The sequence below is a fragment of the Cotesia typhae genome, unplaced genomic scaffold (genome assembly GCF_013202065.1).
Source record: "Cotesia typhae breed Kobodo isofemale line unplaced genomic scaffold, CoteBio_Ctyphae contig_56, whole genome shotgun sequence".
Taxonomy (NCBI): domain Eukaryota; kingdom Metazoa; phylum Arthropoda; class Insecta; order Hymenoptera; family Braconidae; genus Cotesia; species Cotesia typhae.
This window is the reverse complement of record NW_027423760.1, coordinates 593,921-611,368: the sequence shown is the minus strand read 5'-3', so window position 1 is coordinate 611,368 and position 17,448 is coordinate 593,921. Positions and strand designations below refer to the sequence as shown.

The following is a 17,448-nucleotide window of genomic DNA, read 5'->3' as shown; positions in this document are numbered from 1 at the left end:
TTCTTTTATTACAATTTGGGAATGTTTTTGATGTTCTTTGACAACTTGCAATAAGTACTGGAATTGTTCTTCATTTTTGTCAAGCATTGATTATATTCACTGACTAATGCAACAGCTCGCTCTGCTGAATCATTGACAACTTTTAGTTGTTGAAAGTATTCTTTATTTTCGAGATAACTCTCATTAGTAGGCCATAATTCAACATCGACATCAAGAAAGTCATACGGTAGATCGAAGATTTTGAAAAGATTTAATGACTTTTTAGACACAAAGTCACTCAGAGTTCTCTGCGCCAATGAATTCAAATCTTTTTAGCAATTACAAATCTTTTAGCTTTAGAATCTGTACCTTCACGAGTATTAACAGCTTCAACAATACTTTTTTTACTTCTAATGGAACGCCATCGTCAAACAGTGATAAAATGGCAAGTTCATCGCTCAAATACCATAAGTGCGAAATCATTTTTTCACACGTAGCTGAAGAAATCAAAGGATTGATATGTTTGTACTCCAATAAATTTTTCATAAACTGCAAGTCATGATAAGCAGCAGTTGTTGCAGAAGTTGATGAAAACCAAGCTTTTAAATACAATGTGACTATAAAAATACAGAAATGACGAAGACCATGCAATTCTTTCTGAGAGAGTTTGAATTCATCTCTGAATAGATACATTTTCAAACTATAAATGGCCTTAGCCATCCATCTAGCATGATGAACAGCACCAGGACGTTTGAAAGAAATCTTTTCTTGAGGCATTTCTCCAAGGAAAATCAATGATAATTCCAATAATTCTTTATCTAACTTATTATAACATTTCTTTATCGATCGAAACTCAAATTTATGTAAATTTTCCTGAAACTCATAGTTTAAATTAAAATTTATCGAATTATTGATCAAAAACTGGAAATATTGATATTCGTTAATGTTTGACGATGAATATCTCGTAACGGCTTCACTTAATCAAAAAATCATAAGAGACCATTTTTGTAGAGCAGTAAATTTCCTACAAAATCATGAGTTCCGCAATCCGAAATAATTTTTTTCATCGACTTATAAAATTCATAATAAAAACGAATATTTTCCTTAAAATAGCCAAACTTCAACTATGAATATCTTTTAATCGGTTGAGTTTTTGAAAAAGTCATAAGAGACCTTTTTTGTAAAGCATTCAATTTCTCACAAAATCTATGCCACGGAATATTTTTCCAAGCAGTTGGAAGCGAGATATAAATTTTTTTATCTGATTATTCGAAAAAAATAGAAACCCGCAAAGCGGAGGACCTTCCCGTTATAATTAAGAGCTTATACTTGGAGAGAATTCTTTTTAGGTGTCTACGAACCTATTTTTCAGAGTATAAAATCAAAAATAAATTATTCGATTTTTTTGACCCACCCTATTATGTACCTAATATTGTAATAGATAACACTATAATTATTATAAATCGGTAAAATATTTAAGAGTGATGTTTGAGGATACTTTGACCTGGTCTTTGCAGGTAACTGAGATTTGCAAAAGTATTATGAGCAGGGCATGAAAGTTGAGGCCAACAATTAAACTTGAAAATAAAGCAAACCTAAAATAATAATCACAAGCGAAATGACGATCGCGAGCAAGTTCAAGCGCTTAAACTAATACTATATTTTAAACGTAGAATATATCAAAATAAAAGTGAGGTTGGCAACAGAACACGTGGGCTTGGAAAACACAACCTGACATCAAGGACAAAACTAATATGAAAAACTTTAATTTAAAAACGTGTATTTTGCTGGGTGATTGAATTTTAAGTTTTTTAAACTTTTTGTTTTAGGCTCAATTTATTCTGGTAATTATAGGAAGAAATACTCTCTACAAAATAGTATAAAATTATTTTTCCCCACACAAGCCCAAAAAAATTTACTGAATGATCTGGGTCGAGAACTTCAATTTTCCGGAAAAATATGGTTCTAAATGGTCATACCATTTGGTTGACTGATTGAAGCTCAACTCTTAGCTGGCAATTATACCCTGGTTAAAAAAAGTATTGAGAACAATGGAAACGGAATTGAAAATAATTACTTTTATGATAAATCGAATTTTTTCGAATTCCGTTTCTATTGTTGTCAATACTTTTTTCAATCAGGGTAGAGACAAAACATTCTCTACAAAAAAATATGGATGTATTTCACGTCTAGTCATGCCCAAAAAAAAAATTACAAAATGATCTTGGTCAAAAAAATTAAAATTTACAAGAAATATAATTTAAATTTTTTTACACTTTTTCGTTAAGCTCAACTTTTTGCTAGTAAATATGAAAAAACATATTCTATACAAGAGAATCTAGAAGTATTTTTTGCTTAGACAAGCACAAAAAAAGTTACAAAATAATTTCGGTTAAAAAATTAAAATTTACTAAAAAATAGGGTTTTTTGATGTCATTTTTTTCTGCTGACCTATTTAACCTTAACTCTTAGGTGATAATTAGAGAACAAAATATTCTCTTCGAATAAGTATCGAATGATTTTTTGCCTCGTAAAGGCCCAAAAAAATTTCCAAAATGATCTCGGTCAAGAACTTGAATTTACTAAAAAATTAAGTTTTCCATGGTGATTTTTTTCTGCCAACCTACATAAGCTTAAGTCTCGGATGGTAATTATAAAACAAAATATTCTCTACGTGAAAGTATCAAATGATTTTTTGCCTAGTCTTGCCCAAAAAAAGTTGCAAAATAATTTCAGTCAAAAGCTTGAAATTTACTGAAAAATGAGCTTTTTCACTGTTATTTTTTTCTGCTGATCTATGAAATCTTAACTTTTAGGTGGTAATTATAGAACGAAATAATTTCTTCAAAAACGTATCGAATGATTTTTTGCCTAGTCTAGCCCAAAAAAAGTTACAAAATAATTTCGGTGAAAAACTTGAAATTTAGTAAAAAATTAAGTTATCCCTGATGACCCTGAATAAAAAAAAGTATTGAGACAAAGGAAAAAACATTGAAAAGTATTGGATTGACTAGAAAACCAATACTTTTCAATACTTTTTTCTTTGTCTCAATACTTTTTTTTAATCAGGGGATTTTTTTTTGCTGACCTATAAAAGCTGAAGTCTCAGATGGTAATTATAATACAAGATATTCTCTACGAAAGAGTATCAAATGACTTTTTGTCTAGTCTAGCCCAGAAAAAGACACATGTGTGACACTTGATCAACACTTAAGTGACGCCTATCTGACACATTAGCGACTGTTGTATCGATTAAGGACACCTAAGCGATTTATGAGCATAGCTAACGCGATACCTAAGTGAAACTTGTGGGACGCCTATGCGACACATGTGCAACACTTGAGCAACACCGAAGCGACACTTACGTGACACAGATACATTTGCGACACTTGAGCGACACGTGCGACATTTGAGCTACACATATACGACACATATGCGACACATACACGACACTTGAGCAGAAAATAAGCAACATGTGCGTTACATATGCGACGGATGTGCAACACGTTTGCGGCACTTCCTCGATGCATGTGCGAAACATGTGCGACACTTGAACGACACCCAAGCGACACTTAAGCGAAACATGTGCGACACTTGAACGACGCTCAAGCGACACTTACGTGACACATCAGCGACACATGTGCGATATTTAAGCAACACAAATGCGACTCTTAAGCAAAACATGTGCGACACTTGAGTGACACATGTACGGCACTTAGGGGACACCATCTCGACACCTAAGCAACACATTAGCGATGGATGAGTCAATTAAAGGACACCTAAGCGATACATGAGTAATGCTAACGAGACACCTAAGTGACTCTTGTGCGACACCTACGCGGCACGTTCGAAACTTAAACGACACCTAAGCAACACCTAAGCGATACTTACGTGATACACCAGTGACACATATGCGACAATTGAGCGACACATGTGCGACATTTTAGCGATACAATTGCGACACACGTGCGACACTTGAGCAACACTTAAGAGTCATTTGTTCAACACCGATCCGGCACTCAAAGGACCCTTTTACGAGATATGAGTGTTGCCTATGCGACACCTATGTCCTCTTCCCCTTTTTTAACTAACTTTTTATTCAATAAATTTTTTATTTAGTAATGAATCAATAGAGTGTTATGTCTTGGGAGAAAGGTTCAATTTCTTATTAAAATAACTTGCACATAATTTAATGTCTAAACTATAGTCACTTTTAATTGTTTATTTTATAACGTAAAGTTTCACTTCAACTGTTAAACTTATTAATAAGTGTTAAATTTTAACTAAATTGTTAGTAATTATTCTGGGCTTAATTTTATAACATAATATTGAAGTAAGATCTTTAATTACAATTCTATAATTAATTCTTTGAGGTTTTCTGTAACTAGAAATGCACAACAATCCGTAGTGTATTCTATGAGTTTCATTCTGTAACTGATTAAAAAGGTATTAAACAACATACATTGCAGTTTTTAAATATCATTACGTCACGGGAATAAACTGGTAATATGGTGTGTTCCGCCCAGACGCTGGCGTATGAACATCACCGTCAGCAATTTTAAAAGATAACATTAAAAGAATAAGAAAAAATCTACAGAGGCAAAATCTACAGTTGTGTTATGACACAACTACCCTAAAATTGAAAAATCCCTCTTTACAATATACAATCGGAATTTTTCTTTTGGAATAGTTGAAGTGCATTTTACATAATTGTTTAAAAAAAATAAATAAAAATATATTAAATTTAAGCATAATATAAAAAAAACAAGTAAAGTTGAATATAATAATAGTAACAATATATGAATTATGTGGTAACCCTGATTAAAAAAATGAATTAAAAAGTATTGGAAATAACGAAATTTGAATTCTTTTCAATACTTCTGAATACTTTAAATACTTTTGAATTCTTGCTCTTATGGAAGATCAATATTGTCAATCGTTTTGAATTTTTTTTTTAATCAGGGAAGTTTATATAACATATAATAGTATAAGATAATATAATATTTTAAGCAAATCTTCGAATTCTGATATCTGCCATTTAGATTTATGAATTTTATTAACAGCTAATTGTTTATTAATCTGTTTTGTTGAAGGATAGTTTAAACTGTCCGATATAGATTTTGAATGAGTCAGATATCTCAAAACAATCTGATCTCCAAAATAGCCGTCGTTAACATGATGTACTTCTACAGGCTGTGCATTTTGATTGCTATAATTTCTTGTACAAATATGAGTAATTCCAGTTATCAAACATTTGAAGATACAATACAATTTCAATTGAATAATTACATATAATAGTACCATGACAATAATCACATATAAAACATATAAAATCCAACTGATTGTTTGTTCGTAAATAGTTTTTATTCTTTCATGATTCCCAATTTCGATTGCCTCACTTTTAATCTCAGTTAAACTTTTTCCGTATTTTGTCAAATCACTCAATTTTGAATCGGGTGCTCCTACAGTACGGATTTTTATTAAACTTGAAAGTGGATCATTTAGTTCTTGGAAATGTTCTCTAAAATTATACGTTATTAAAGAAATAAAAGCGTTCTTTTTATTTAAATTCCTTTCAATATATTAATTTAATACTACATCGTTTGTAACAGCACTACAACCTGGTGCAATGCGCAATAATTTAGTATCATTTATTATATTATTTTCAACTGTATTTAATACTTTTTAAAATTTCTGACTCCTGGAATGTTAATTCGTCCAAATTAAAATAGGATACAATATTGTACGTTTCATGGAAAAATCTAACGTCTCCTAAATGCTCCATGTAAATGTTTGGTAACGTAGAAAAATTTAATTCTTCGTTACTTTTGACCTCCATCATAACCCATTGAATTAGAATTATGAAACAAATTCATATCAGCATATTTTAATTTATTAGCATGCACGATTATACTTTTATTTCGTTTCTCTATCTTATAATTAACATCTGACAATTTATCTATTATTTTATATGGCCCCTCAAATGGAATATTCAGAGCACGTGTTTTATCATTCTCATTACTTTCTTTCTTTAACTAAACCACATCACCTACTTTGAACTTTTTTGGATTCGTTAGTCGATCATAACGTGTTTTGTCCTTTGCTTACTTTCTGATATTATTCTTTAACTTTCCTCGATAGTTTTATTGATTTTTGCTTGTAAATCACCCAAATACTTCATGTATGTTAGGTTAGTAGTCTTTAATGATGATACATTCCTCGGATTCATTCCGAAAACTAGTTCTGAAGGAGTGAATCCTATACTTTCATGTTTGGATGTATTGTAATATAATCCAGCTAAATTAATTTTCGTATCTCAGTCATCAGCATTTTCGTTGGGAAAGTGGCGTAGATAATCTTTTAACACTTGATGACTTCTTTCCAGACTTCCATTACTTTCTGGGTGAAAGCTTGTAGTTGTAATATGTTTAATACCTAGCATTTTCTGAAAATTCTTCATTGATTCGCTTGTAAAATTGGTTCCTTTATCTGTCAGAACATTACTTGGCACTCCAAAGTAACCAACGTAATATTTTAAAAATTCACTTATTACTGTGGGAGCGGTGCAATCTGCGATTGGTATTCCTACAAAATATTTAGTTAAATAATCTTGAATTGTTAAAACATACTTATTACGTCTTTCCGTTAATGACAATGGTCCACAAGTATCCATTGCGATTTTATCATTGAATTTTCTCGGAGTATCAGTAATAATCATAGGCATTTTAGTTGGATGCCTATTGACTTTATTTCTTTGACATATTTGACATTTCTTTACATAAGCTTCGACGTCTCTTCTCAAAGTTTTTCAGAAGTAATTCTCACTGATTCTTGGGTACTATTCTTTCTTTATCGTGTAGCAAAATTGTAGTATTTCCTCGGCAAAATACTTCTTTCCAAATTTTCTCAATTTCTTTCTTAAAAAATCCTGTTAATCGAGCACACTCATTGTGGTCGATGTGAAGTTCCCTGAATTCTTCAGCAAAGACTAAGTACATCAATTCCTTAATTATTTCTTTCAATTTATCTTTTGACGTATGTGAATTTGCTTCGACGATAATATGATATTCCTCATGATCTTTTTCATGATAAACTTCTATTGTTTGTTCTCCATTATCTTGAACAAATGACACATCAATGCTACCCTCGAGTATCGCTGAATTTGTCAGATATAACTGTTTCCCTAGTTTAATAATTTCTTGTTCTTTCTCATTTTCTTTTTTTTCTCCAACATCTACCTGATGATGATTCTCTTGGTGATGATCTTCAGGTTGATTATTTTGTTCACTACCTTTTCTGCATTCTGTTTCCAATGTTCTTTGCTTTTTATTTTGTTCTGAATCAATTTCCATTGAATTCCGTTTTCGTTTACCGAGTACGGTTAATGGTTCTTCGTTACTGTTTGTAGAGTCGTTCTCTCAAGTACGTACCCTTTTTCTTGAACTCGGATCCAATATATTCTTTCTTCTTTTCTTGTTTGATGAGCACTCTTCCGAGTCTTCTTCTTCTTCAGATGCTGAATCCAACAAAGTATCAGCATTCATTTTTCAAAATACAAAAATAAGGTATCTCGATGATGCATCAGCATTAGTATTGAGTTTACCCTTTATGTAGAAAATTTCATAATCATATTCTTCTAAACTTATTCTCCACCTCATTAATCTTGAATCAGGATTCTTATGGTTCATTAACCAGACCAAAAGTCGATGGTCAGTAACAATTTAAAATTTTCTGCCATATAAATACGGGTGAAAATGTTTTACACACCACACGATCGCTAGTAATTCTTGTTCAGTTGTAGAATAATTTTTCTCAGCTTCATTTAAAGCACGACTAGTGAATGCGACATGATATTCTTGATTATTTTCAATTTAGGATAATATGCCACCAATTGCGATACTAGAAGCATCCGTTGTAAGAATGAATTCCTTAGTGAAATCAGGGTATGCCAATATTGGTTTTGAACACAATTCTTTTTTCAAAAGATTAAATGATTTTTCTTGATCTTGTCCCCAATAAATTCTTTATCTTTCCTTAATAGATCAGTTAGGGTTTTTGCTTTCCTGCTATAATCTTTAATAAATTTTCTATAATATCCGGTGATTCCCAAAAATTGTCTTATTTGTTTAATATTTTTCGGAATTGGAAATTCTGAAATACTTTTACATTTTTCTGGATTCGGTTTAATTCCATCTTTAGTAATTATGTAACCTAGATATTGCAATTCGGGTTTCAAATATTCACATTTATCAGGCTGGAGCTTCAAATTAGTTTCTCTTAATCGCTGGAACACAATTTTTAGATTTTCGTTACGTTCAACCAATGTTCTTCCGTATACAATGATATCATCGAGATAAACGAAACATACTTTTCCGATATGTAGAAATATTAATTTTTAGGACAATATTTAGAAGTTGGAATAAATGGATAGGGCAATGTTTTTTTAAAATACATGATAAGCTTTATTAAGAATAAGGGGTATATGTCTGCTTACTAGCCTGGGTGGTGTTAGATTAACTTACAAAACTATCCTTTAAAATTACTTGGGCCTCTCGGTCCTTTCTCACCCCCATCTCGGACATTACTTCATACTCTCTCTCTCTCTCTCTCTCTCTCTCTCTCTCTCTCTCTCTCTCTCTCTCTCTCTCTCTCTCTCTCTCTCTCTCTCTCTCTCTCTCTCTCTCTCTCTCTCTCTCTCTCTCTCAGTTTTCACTCTCTCACTCATACCTCACGTTACAACATTTTTTATTCTCTACAGTAACAGAAACTTACGAATATTTTGACATCTGGTGACAACATGTCGAACAGTTTCTATTACCTGCCTAATCCTTAAATTTACAACCATACATCCTATGATTTTACAATCTATTTAAAACTAACTAGTAAAAATAAGAAAACATCTTAAACTTTAATATTTTCTGTTACTACTAGATAAGACCCCTTAAAGCGTTATCTATCATTCGCTGGAATGTAGCTGGCGCATTCTTCAAGCCGAAAGGCATTTTCAAATATTCAAAATGACCTTGAGGTGTGCTAAATGCTGTTTTCATGCGATGCTTTGGATTTATCGCAATTTGGTAAAATCCACTTGCCAGATCAAAAGCAGAAAAGTACCTGGATCTTCCAAGTTGATCCAAAATTTCTTCAATATTGGGAATCGGGTATGTATCCTGAATTGTTTTGTCATTTAGTTTTCTAAAATCCGTTACAACTCTCCATTTTATTTTATTTGATGCATCTCGTTTTATAGATACAATCCATAGTAGCGAGTTGTAAGGGGAATTTGAGTTTTGAATCACTCCCTTCTCTTCAATTTCTTCAACTTGCCGGAAAATTTTTTCTTGCTGAATAGGTGGAAACCTATATTGTTTAACATTGATAGGAATCTCATCTGTTGTTTCTATTGTGTGTTCCGCCAAATTTGTAGTGGATAAAGGGTCACCTGGTAAATAAAAAATATCTTGATATGAATCAATGATTTCCCAAATTTCTTCTTTCTCTTTGGCTTTGATAATGTGAGACAGTCGAGTATTTTCTTTTAATACTTGACTACGCTTAGTTGAATATTCGCATCGCAACTTGAGAATTTGTGACTGATCCCGATTAAAAATAATTGTTCTTTTCTTTGCAAGTATTATAGCATCTTCTTTTTCTAAAAACGGTCGACCTGCTATTCCATCTTCTTCTAACGGAAAATCATTCGGAACTACTAAGAAAATATGATCTTTTTCATCAACAGTTTTTTTACACTCTTGATTACAAATAATTGGGATATCATTAATTCCAGTGATTACTGCGTTAATTTTTCTTACTGGTAACCCTAGTGTATATTTTAATTTAATAATATTTACAGCTACTCCTGTGTCTGCGAGGAATGAATGACTTCGCTGTCTGACGGTGGTGTTGACTCTGAGCATGAAGCTTGCTCCTGGATTTCTTCTGTTTTTCGACATTGAGTGTATTTTATCTGATTTGGTGAAACGTTTGGCACCTGGCGTGACGGAAAACTTTGATATGATACTTGTCGTTTAAGAGGACAATCTTTCATAAAATGTTCAAAACTTCCGCAATTATGACAAGGACATTTGTTTTTCTGAGCTGATTTCTGTGGAATTCCTTAACCATTTGGCTTTGCATTTTTGTTTTCCTGTGATTTATACGAAGCCGTGTAATTGTTGACAGGAGTCTTTTTGTAAATAATTTGTAAAATCAATTCTTCTTTTTCTGTTTCTAATGCTAGATTTTGAGCTTCTGGAATCGTGGTTGGTTTGCCCGATTTTACAAATAATTTAATGCTAGCGCGAAGACCCCGTACGTAGTAAGCGAGACCCTGTCTTTCTTCATTCTTTAAAATAACCATTCGGTTTTCCGCATCGAATTCTGAATTATTATTAAGCGCACGTTTTATATTCAAATAGCAATCATTAAACTTTTTATTGTAATCGAGAACACTTTGGTTATTTTGTTGACATTGATTTTGTTCTAATAAAGCGACATCATATGATTTACTTTCCCCAAAATTAATTTCTAATATTTGAATCATATCTTCTAGTGATCGAATATCATAACCGTCAATAACTTTTCTAACGTAACGAACTATTTTCTTTGAAATGATTAATTAAATAAATAACACTCGTGACTCTTCCGGAACTTCATTAAAAATTTATTTAATATCAAAAATAAAGGTTTTGACCGATATATTATTACCGTCAAATTCCGTGATTACTTCTAAACAAGATTTTAAATCTTTCATTCTTACGGAGTTTATATTGCCTGATTTACTAGGAACGTGTGTACTCTCAATCTCTGTCTTTCCGTTTTTTTCTTTCATAAAAATTTCTAACTGCGCATTTAAATTAATATTTTGCCCTCATAATAATTGTACCATCTTTTGTAATTCTACACTTTCCTCCTTTTCTTCCTTGAGAGCTTGAACTTCCGTATTTAATAGATTATTTTGTTTCTGTAGTGAATCAATAGTAGCTTTCACTAGACTCTTCGCTTTCGTCAGAATAAATTTTTATGTCGCGATAATTTTCGAAATTGCCGTTATGCATATGCAAATAATTTAATTTTACTGACCTAAAGATGCTTGTTTTCATGTTTCCAATTGCTTCCAATGCACTGATTCAAGTTATCCTTTTTAGCTGCCACCAATTTTATGTTATGCCTTGGGAGAAAAGTTCAATTTCTTATTAAAATAACTTGCACATAATTTATTGTCTAAACTATAGTCACTTTTAATTGTTTATTTTATAACGTAAAGTTTCACTTCAACTGTTAAATTTATTAATAACTGTTAAATTTTAACTAAATTGTTAGTAATTATTCTGGGCTTAATTTTATAACATAACTTGCTGTTACCCGCCTGCTTCGCTGGGCATTTTATAGAATTGTATTTTTCGATCTAAACTTAAAATTTGATTAGAGTATTGTTTTGACTTTCACAAATTCCAAATTTCATCGAATAAGCATATACCTTTTATCTATGAAATTATTCCAGCTAATATTTATTGTAACTTTCAATGTGCAATCACTATAATGTTTGGGTGGCCTGTTTTTCAAGAATGAATAATAATTGACACGAAGAAAAAAATTTGAAATGAGAATTTGAAGTCTATAGGAGCTTGTAACAGGGTAAAATTACCCTAAATCGATAAGTCGCCGGATATCGATAACTATTCGACGTAGCACTGGCACGTCTCGATCTTCGGGCCTAACGGGAGAATAGGAAGGGGTAGTTTTGGGTTAATACAGGTGAGCCGTGCAGTGGAAAAAGGAGAAGTAGTGTGACCGCCAGACCTAGTGCCACGGAAATCGAGAAGGACCGATCCCCGGAGTAGTGACAAGACGAAGGAAGCTAACTGCAACTAGGACTTCATCCTCAATTAGAGAGTTAGATCATCGTTTTCCTCGTCAAGGTATCAATTATTACTCTGTGGGAAAGAAGTAGACCGCGGTTTACCTAATACTTGGTTACTTCTCCTATTTAATTATCAATTGGATCGTGTAATCGACGATTATTTAATTAATCAGAATTTGATGTTCGTTAATTTAACTAATTTTTTTTTTCAAAAAGTTCTAGAAATTCTGTTTGAAGATACCAAAATGAAGATTCAGTCAAAATTTGAGCCCTTAATATCAATATTTAGAGGTCGCGAACTGAATTTTTCAATTTTTCATTTAATTAACACGGAAAAAAATTAGAAAAACGGTAGACCCTGAAGACCATCCGTACAACTTCCCGCTCATTTAATATCAAGTGCTTAAAACTGCACTAATGATGTTTTGAGCTCTTCGAGCTCAAAAGTACAATTTATATGTTATTCTAAGCTCCCTAAGCTTAGAGGGACAATTTTTCTATGCTTTTGAGCTCTTTGAGCTCTTTGATAAAACACAATTTTTCAAATTTTCAAACCGCAGTAACTTTTGAATAAATAAATTGATTATTACGTGGTTGGCAGCATTCGGCGCAGATTTTTAAACTCTATAAAGAATTTGTAAGTTTAGTTTGATCAAACCAAGAATTTCGGAGTAATTCTGGAAAAACACTTTTTTCGGTTTTCTTTCGTCAAGGATAACTCACGAATGACTGAACCGATTTCGATCGGACCGACGGCGATCGACGTGATTTTTTGATGTTAAGAGTTGATTAGTTTTTGAAATCGATCGGTCGAGCTGTTTGAAAGTTATTCCAAAAAATGTCGGAGTAATGTTAAAAAAATCCTTGTATCCAAATATTTTGTAGTAGATATCTGTCGAACCAATCAACTGATTTTTAAGTTCTTGGCGGCGATCGACGCAGTTTTTTAAGCTCTAAAAAATATTTTGTTTCACCAAAAACGATCCGAAAAGAAATATCGAAGTTATGTGAAAAAAACACTTTTTGGTTTTTTTTCGTTCACGATATCTCTTGAACGAATAAACCGACTTTGACTGGATTGGCGGCAATCTACGTGTTTTTTTTTTTAACTGAGAGTTGATTAGTTTTTGGAATCGATCGGTAAAGCCGTTTAAAAGTTATTCCAAAAGAACCACTTCTGAAAAAATAATTTTCCTATTTTTTTTTAGATTTCTCTAAATTTCTCAAAATCTATCGGTCCAAATCGGTCCAAATTTTCAGGAAATCTAAGTTTAGTAAAGCCCTTTCGAATGGCACCAACCGCGATGAGATCGGTTTAACCGTTCAAAAGTTATAAAAGGGTCACACACACACACACACACACACACACACACACACACACACACATTGTAACGGGGTTGACAGCTGAGATTGGCTCCTTAATTGATTACTTAACTAAACAAAACTAAAATTATTAACAAAAGGGCGCCACCAGGATTTTTAATCACAGTTCCTGGAACCAGTCCAGAGCAGAGAGCTTATCTGACAGGAAGAGAGAGTGAGGAAGGTGATCTGAAATAAATAAATTTTTTATTTAACAAAATTAACCAGTATTTATTTATAACAAATCAACTTAACAACTTGTGCACTCGCACCTACACTACTCACTTACAACTAACTTAACACTATCACTTACAATTACCGGAGGATTGCGGGCTAAAACCGGCGACTCCGACTTAGTGTTAGTCTTCTACTCGGCAAACCATCAACACGTCGAGGTCGTCCAAAAATTTACTAAATCGCGCTGTCCACCGGACTCTCACGCTCTAAGATTTGGATCGCTCTACTCGGCAAACCATCAACAAGTAGAGTTCGTTTTATACTCTCTATCACACATTACCCACACTAATCTTCACACACATATCCCACACTCCTTCACACACACTGATTTACCTTATTTTATGTTTCTCGAATATTAAAAAGAAATTGACAAAAATTTACTTTTGCAAATTACTACATTGACTCAACTATTAAGTCATTAGCTAATAATTAAATTTATCGAATATTTTCAATTAACAATTTAATTCTGAAAAAACCGAATTTAATCCGACTTATAAATTTATTCAAAATTAGTCGAGAGTTTAATTCTCTACATTGAAATAATCAATTTCTTGTAGAATTTTCAATACTTTTAATAAACGAATCTCGGACTTAATAAGCCACGTTGCTAAATGATTGCTTAGGAATTTTTTCACGATGACGAAATAAAATTAACAAGATGAATTTTTCCAGAACTTAAATTCAATATAAAATTTCCTTGTGGGAGTTTCCGATTAGTTAATTAAAATTTATTAAATAATAGACAAAATTCTCAGTTAATTAAAATCATAAATTTTTGGCCAGGTTTAATGAAACAATTTCTCAATAATTAACATTTGATAAAATATTTGCGCGCTCAAAATAGACGCCAATTTTTATGCTAGCGCGTAAGGTAAAAGACCCAATAGCGGAACGAGACCCAGTACCGGAACGATTTCAAGATTATTATAATATATCTTATTGAGCACAATACGGAATTTTAAGAAGTTTTATTTTTTCGAAATCTCAATGTTTTTGTTCAGAAATAGATTATAAGTAAAACTTACAAGTCCATCAATAATATTAAAAAAAAAATAAAAATTGTAGAACCAAGCGGAGACCTATCACTTACCCCGATTCCTTAAGGATTTCGCTAAGAAAACAGCCAGTAGTCTTAAGCTTGTAAAAAATGTAGAATGCAACTTTTTAAACTTTTTTTTTTTATTTGTATGTGAAGGTACTTAAAATTTAAAATCTTAAGTGTTTATATGAACAAAATTCAATAACTTATTAATTTTTGCTGTTCGCTTATTGGTACACTAGAAGTTAGCCCGGCCCAGTACCGGAACAGTCTGCCATGTTTACTTTTCCAACTGACATATGCAGTGTATTTTGTCAAAGTGTGTGGTCTAGTGGAATTACAAATTCATTTTTGAGCTAATAATTAATACAGTAAATATGATTGTTATAACAATTTCATTAAATAAGCATAAACTTTAATTTTAAGAATAAAACTAACTTTTTGTACTTAATATTTTTCTCTAAGACTAATTTATAAAGTTTAACCTCAAAATCTTGTGTTTATTTTTATTACCAAGTATAAAAAAATATTCGTCATTAAATTTATATATTAATCATTAATTATTTCTACAGATACTACTAGGATGCCAAAAGTAAAAAAGAATAAAAAATTTTATACCACCTCCGATCTTGGTGCTGCATTACAAGATGCTCAACGTGGAATACCATTAGGAGTTTGTTGCAAAAAATATGGAATACCAAAGACAACTCTTCATTCAAGATTGAAAAAAAATATTCCACTTGATGCTAAAAAGGGGCCAAAAACTTATTTAACTAAAGAGGAAGAAGATCAAATTGTCAAATGGATTTTTTATCTGAGTGACCGTGGCTTTCCTGTTACTAAAAATCAGTTGTTAGATAGTGTCAGGGATATAGTTACTGAGCTTGACCGTAAAATAGATTTTATAGATAATAGACCTGGAAGACACTGGTATCAGGCATTTTTGAGGCGACATCCAGATATTTCAAGGCGAGTGGTTCAAAATTTAAGTAGTGTTCGAGCTTCTGTAACTGAAAAGTGCCTACGAGGTTGGTTTGAAGAAGTTCAAAGTTATCTAGTAAAAAAGAAATTGATTGACTTATTACCAAATCGTATTTTTAATGGAGATGAAAGTGCTTTCCAGTTATGTCCTAAAGCAGAGCCAGTTTTTACAAGAAAAGGCACGAAGGCTGTTTACAAAGTTGTTAATACTAATGATAAAGAGAATATTACAACATTATTCATGGTTAATGCAGCAGGTGACATGGTTCCACCCATGATTGTTTATCCATATCAACGTATACCTCATAACGTCTCAAAAGACGTTCCGAATGGTTGGTTCGTTAGTGGATCTACAAGCGGATGGATGACAGCAGAACACTTTTATGAATATGTGGCCAATTGTTTACATCCGTGGTTAGTCAAAAGTAAAATCGAGTTTCCTATTATCCTGTACGTAGATGGCCATTCATCCCATTTAACATTACCACTTGTTAATTTTTGTCGGGATAATGAGATAGAATTAGTTGCACTGTACCCAAACTCGACACACATATTGCAGCCTTTGGATGTTGCTGTATTTCATCCAGTTAAGACTGCATGGAAAAAAACTGTAGATGAGCATAGGATTGAAAGTAATGGCCAAAGCTTGAAAAAAGATAACTTTGCACCTTTGCTCAATAAAGCTTTACAATCCATGAAATCTTTACCGGAGACAATAAAACATGGCTTCAAAACATGTGGATTGTATCCATTTCACCCTGAAGCTGTAAATTACAATATTTTTAATAAAAATAAAAAAAAAGAAAGTGATGTTTTAGCTGAAAGTCAGAATCATGAAGCAAGACCTGATGCTACGGAAAACAAAAAAAATTTAGATTTTTTTGAAAATTATTTGAAAGTTGATGTCCTAAAAAGCTTCAAAGACTCCGAGCGCGATGGATTTTACATCGGTGATGACCAAGACAAAGGTTTATTAGAGTACTGGGTCTACTTGAAGAAGAATTGTGGTATAAATATGATTTAATATGTAAATCTTAATGAAGTTATATGTAAATCTTAATTAGGTTTAATTTTTTTCAGATGATAAGTAATTAATTTATAAGATTTTTTTACAAATTTTTTTGATTAGATTTTTTGATCAACTTTTTTTTTGTAGAGATTGTTTTAAATGATTGTACTTCATTTTTTTCACTAACTATAATTATAACTTAGGAGAACAAGTTCATCTTGAAGTAATTGAGAGTGTGTGTGAAAGTGTCGAAGACAATGGTAGAGTTGAGGAGAATATTACAATTTTAGCCCTTGAAGGTATAACTGATGTTGAAAGTCAACCTCTTTCTATAATTTTTGATGACGTCTATGATATCACTGGAGATATTGATATTTTACAAGATCATACTCCAACAAGTATTCTCATGACAACTGTAGCAACAATTCCTCCAACAACGGCAACCCCGAGTATTCTGTCGACAATAGTAGCAACAATTCCTTCAACCGCAATTCCAAGTATTCTCAAAACAACAGAAACAGAAGCAACAATTCCTTCAACAACGACAACAACAAGTATACTCGAAACGATGGTTACAACAACGTCCTCAATAGCAGCCAAATCTACTTCTTTGGCAAGTCGAACATCAATTCCTTCAACGGTTTCATCGACGTCCTCAGTTGTACCAATAACTACGCCCATTACAACAGATAATATTTTGAAAGGTTACTTAATTTTGAAATTTTTATAATATGAACATGAAACATAACTTATTAACTACATGTGTTAAATTCATTAATAACTTTTCAGACACGTCCAACTCTCCGAAATTGCAAGTACCTTCTGGCATATCAGAGTTGTTTAAGAATAAGCTGTTTTGGCCAAATCCTCCTGCTCATTGCAAGAAAAGGAAACCTAAAGTCAAACTTCCGACAGTTTTAACCCAAGAAGAATGGGTGCAACTTCGCGAAAAAGAAGAGGAAAAAAAAAATGAAAAGA

General features: G+C 32.2%; 2 protein-coding genes across 4 annotated transcripts in view; both read left to right on the top strand.

The window, feature by feature from the left end:
* Positions 1-17,448, top strand: part of LOC141532127 (uncharacterized) — a 99,052-nt gene that overhangs the window by 31,224 nt on the left and 50,380 nt on the right. Inside the window, exon 1 of one of the 2 annotated variants that reach the window (XM_074250325.1) lies at positions 9,002-9,140. The exons of the other annotated variant lie outside the window; for it this stretch is intronic. Within the exon in view, the coding sequence (XP_074106426.1) occupies positions 9,017-9,140 (124 nt within the window). The 5' untranslated portion in view covers positions 9,002-9,016. Of the gene's footprint in view, positions 1-9,001; positions 9,141-17,448 lie in introns of those variants that run through there. 2 annotated transcript variants of the gene reach the window in all.
* LOC141532112 (uncharacterized) lies at positions 9,612-16,506 on the top strand. 2 transcript variants are annotated; one of them, XM_074250288.1, is made up of 2 exons: positions 9,612-13,388; positions 15,053-16,506. In XM_074250288.1, the coding sequence occupies exon 2, from the start codon at positions 15,064-15,066 to the stop codon at positions 16,483-16,485; it is 1,422 nt and encodes a 473-aa protein (XP_074106389.1). In that variant the 5' UTR covers positions 9,612-13,388; positions 15,053-15,063; the 3' UTR covers positions 16,486-16,506. The 2 variants fall into 2 exon arrangements, with proteins under 2 accessions (XP_074106389.1, XP_074106388.1); XM_074250287.1 differs by having other exon boundaries at positions 9,612-14,851.

Bases quoted from the DNA above. Each gene is read 5' to 3' on its own strand.
- LOC141532112 (XM_074250288.1), top strand. From the start codon at position 15,064: ATGCCAAAAGTAAAAAAGAATAAAAAATTTTATACCACCTCCGATCTT.